We start from the raw sequence: 1,606 nt of genomic DNA on the forward strand, positions 1-1,606 counted from the left end.
TTATAAACTTGTCTTTAGTTTTGCTTTCTCTATTTATCTCTTATAATCTTCTGCAATAGACTCATGAATTATCTTATTATTTTATGGTATATGAGCAGGAATACAGTTTACTTGCTCAAAAGAATGAATTTAGCTGTTATTTTTTCATGCAAAAGATAAATGGTTTTGAGGCAAGGGAGATAACTCTCATGTGCTAGCTAACTCTTTTTGGCTCAGTTTATCAAGAGCAATTCAAATCATACTCAATTTGAAATAGCTCATTTCAGAATCAATGATAAAGTTTCATGAAATTATAAACAGTTTCTTGAGAATTGTGTTTCCTGTTCACATATATAGATTATTTAAAGCCTGTGTCCAACAAGTTTTTAACAGTCTTTCTTAATTAATTATGCATGTGTCAAAGTGCCATTTCATATCTAGCCTTAGTATCTTCATTACAAAATATCAGGATAGAACTCTAGGATTGATTTCAATATTTCGAAAAATCTTAGAATTTCATTCCAGACATATTGTGAGAAAGAATGCTTTTAGTTTCTGAACCAGTAATAAATTTGTATATATATTCAACCAATGGCTATTTATAATTTGTTAGCTTTTTATCATATTTTTTCAAACTGCTGTTGTCTTGTTGTGTACAGCTTTCTAAAAGTTCATCAATGTTTATGTTCTAATGGGTGTAGCAGGAAAAAAGGCTCATTTTTTGTTGTTTTTATGTTTTTGCCTGGAAGATATTTTAAGCTGTAACACCTGTAATGCTACTTAGATGAGTCAAATAAAATAATATAATCCTACAAAGTTTGTTAATACTCTAGCTCCATTGTTATTAATCCACAGGAGAGATCAGCAGTAATGATGTAAGCATTTAATGAGCACACTAAATGTATGGCCTATTAATGGTTTTAATCACTTTTCTTACTCCTCATATTCAGGAATATATCACAGCATTTGTCCAATTAAAGCCATGTTTGCATTCTTTTTAAAGTATTTTATGGCTCAAAAAAGCAAATATAAGTACACGATTGTATGTTTGTTAAAAAAAAAAAAAACAGAACACAAAAAAAGAATAAAAAATACTTTAATTTAGTAATGAAATGGGCAATTTATTTTGTGAAGTGCAGTCATTATTTCTGGCAGTATGATAAAGATGATGTTTCAATGCATTGCAGTCCTTGTAATTTTATCAAGATTTTATTTTATCTTGAGAACAAGCAATAAATTATCACAGAAAGTCTCCAAAAGACAGTGAATTTTACATTCATTTCCATGTAGATGTTCTTCTATCTCGAGCCCCTCTAAATCCTGCAGCAGCTCCCATTCTAGATTTCATTTCTTGTGATAAAGCATCAGATGTAGCTAACTCTTCATCATACCTAGAATTAAAAACAATTTTAAGTGTGTTTTGTGTATAGTACTGGGACATCATGAAAGAGGTTACCATGCTTGAATTGTGCACTACCAAGCAAAGTTCCCTGCACATAATCCAATTGACTCTAGCCATTATAAAATGTATAGCCTCTGTTGGATAGTCTTGCAGCAGAGGAATTGAATGAAAACTTCAAGAGTAGGAATGTGCCATTTTTACTCATCATCAAAATCTCTTAAATGA

General features: G+C 30.4%; 1 protein-coding gene across 1 annotated transcript in view; it reads right to left on the bottom strand.

Annotated features, from left to right (window-relative positions):
- Positions 1-1,059: 1,059 nt before the first annotated feature.
- The window catches only part of LOTGIDRAFT_214949 (hypothetical protein), a 9,048-nt gene continuing 8,501 nt past the window's right edge, over positions 1,060-1,606 (bottom strand). Inside the window, exon 13 of the mRNA XM_009055563.1 lies at positions 1,060-1,370. Within this exon, the coding sequence (XP_009053811.1) occupies positions 1,256-1,370 (115 nt within the window). The 3' untranslated portion in view covers positions 1,060-1,255. The remainder of the gene's footprint in view (positions 1,371-1,606) is intronic.

This window comes from Lottia gigantea, assembly GCF_000327385.1.
Source record: "Lottia gigantea unplaced genomic scaffold LOTGIsca_25, whole genome shotgun sequence".
In the NCBI taxonomy this organism is placed as follows: domain Eukaryota; kingdom Metazoa; phylum Mollusca; class Gastropoda; family Lottiidae; genus Lottia; species Lottia gigantea.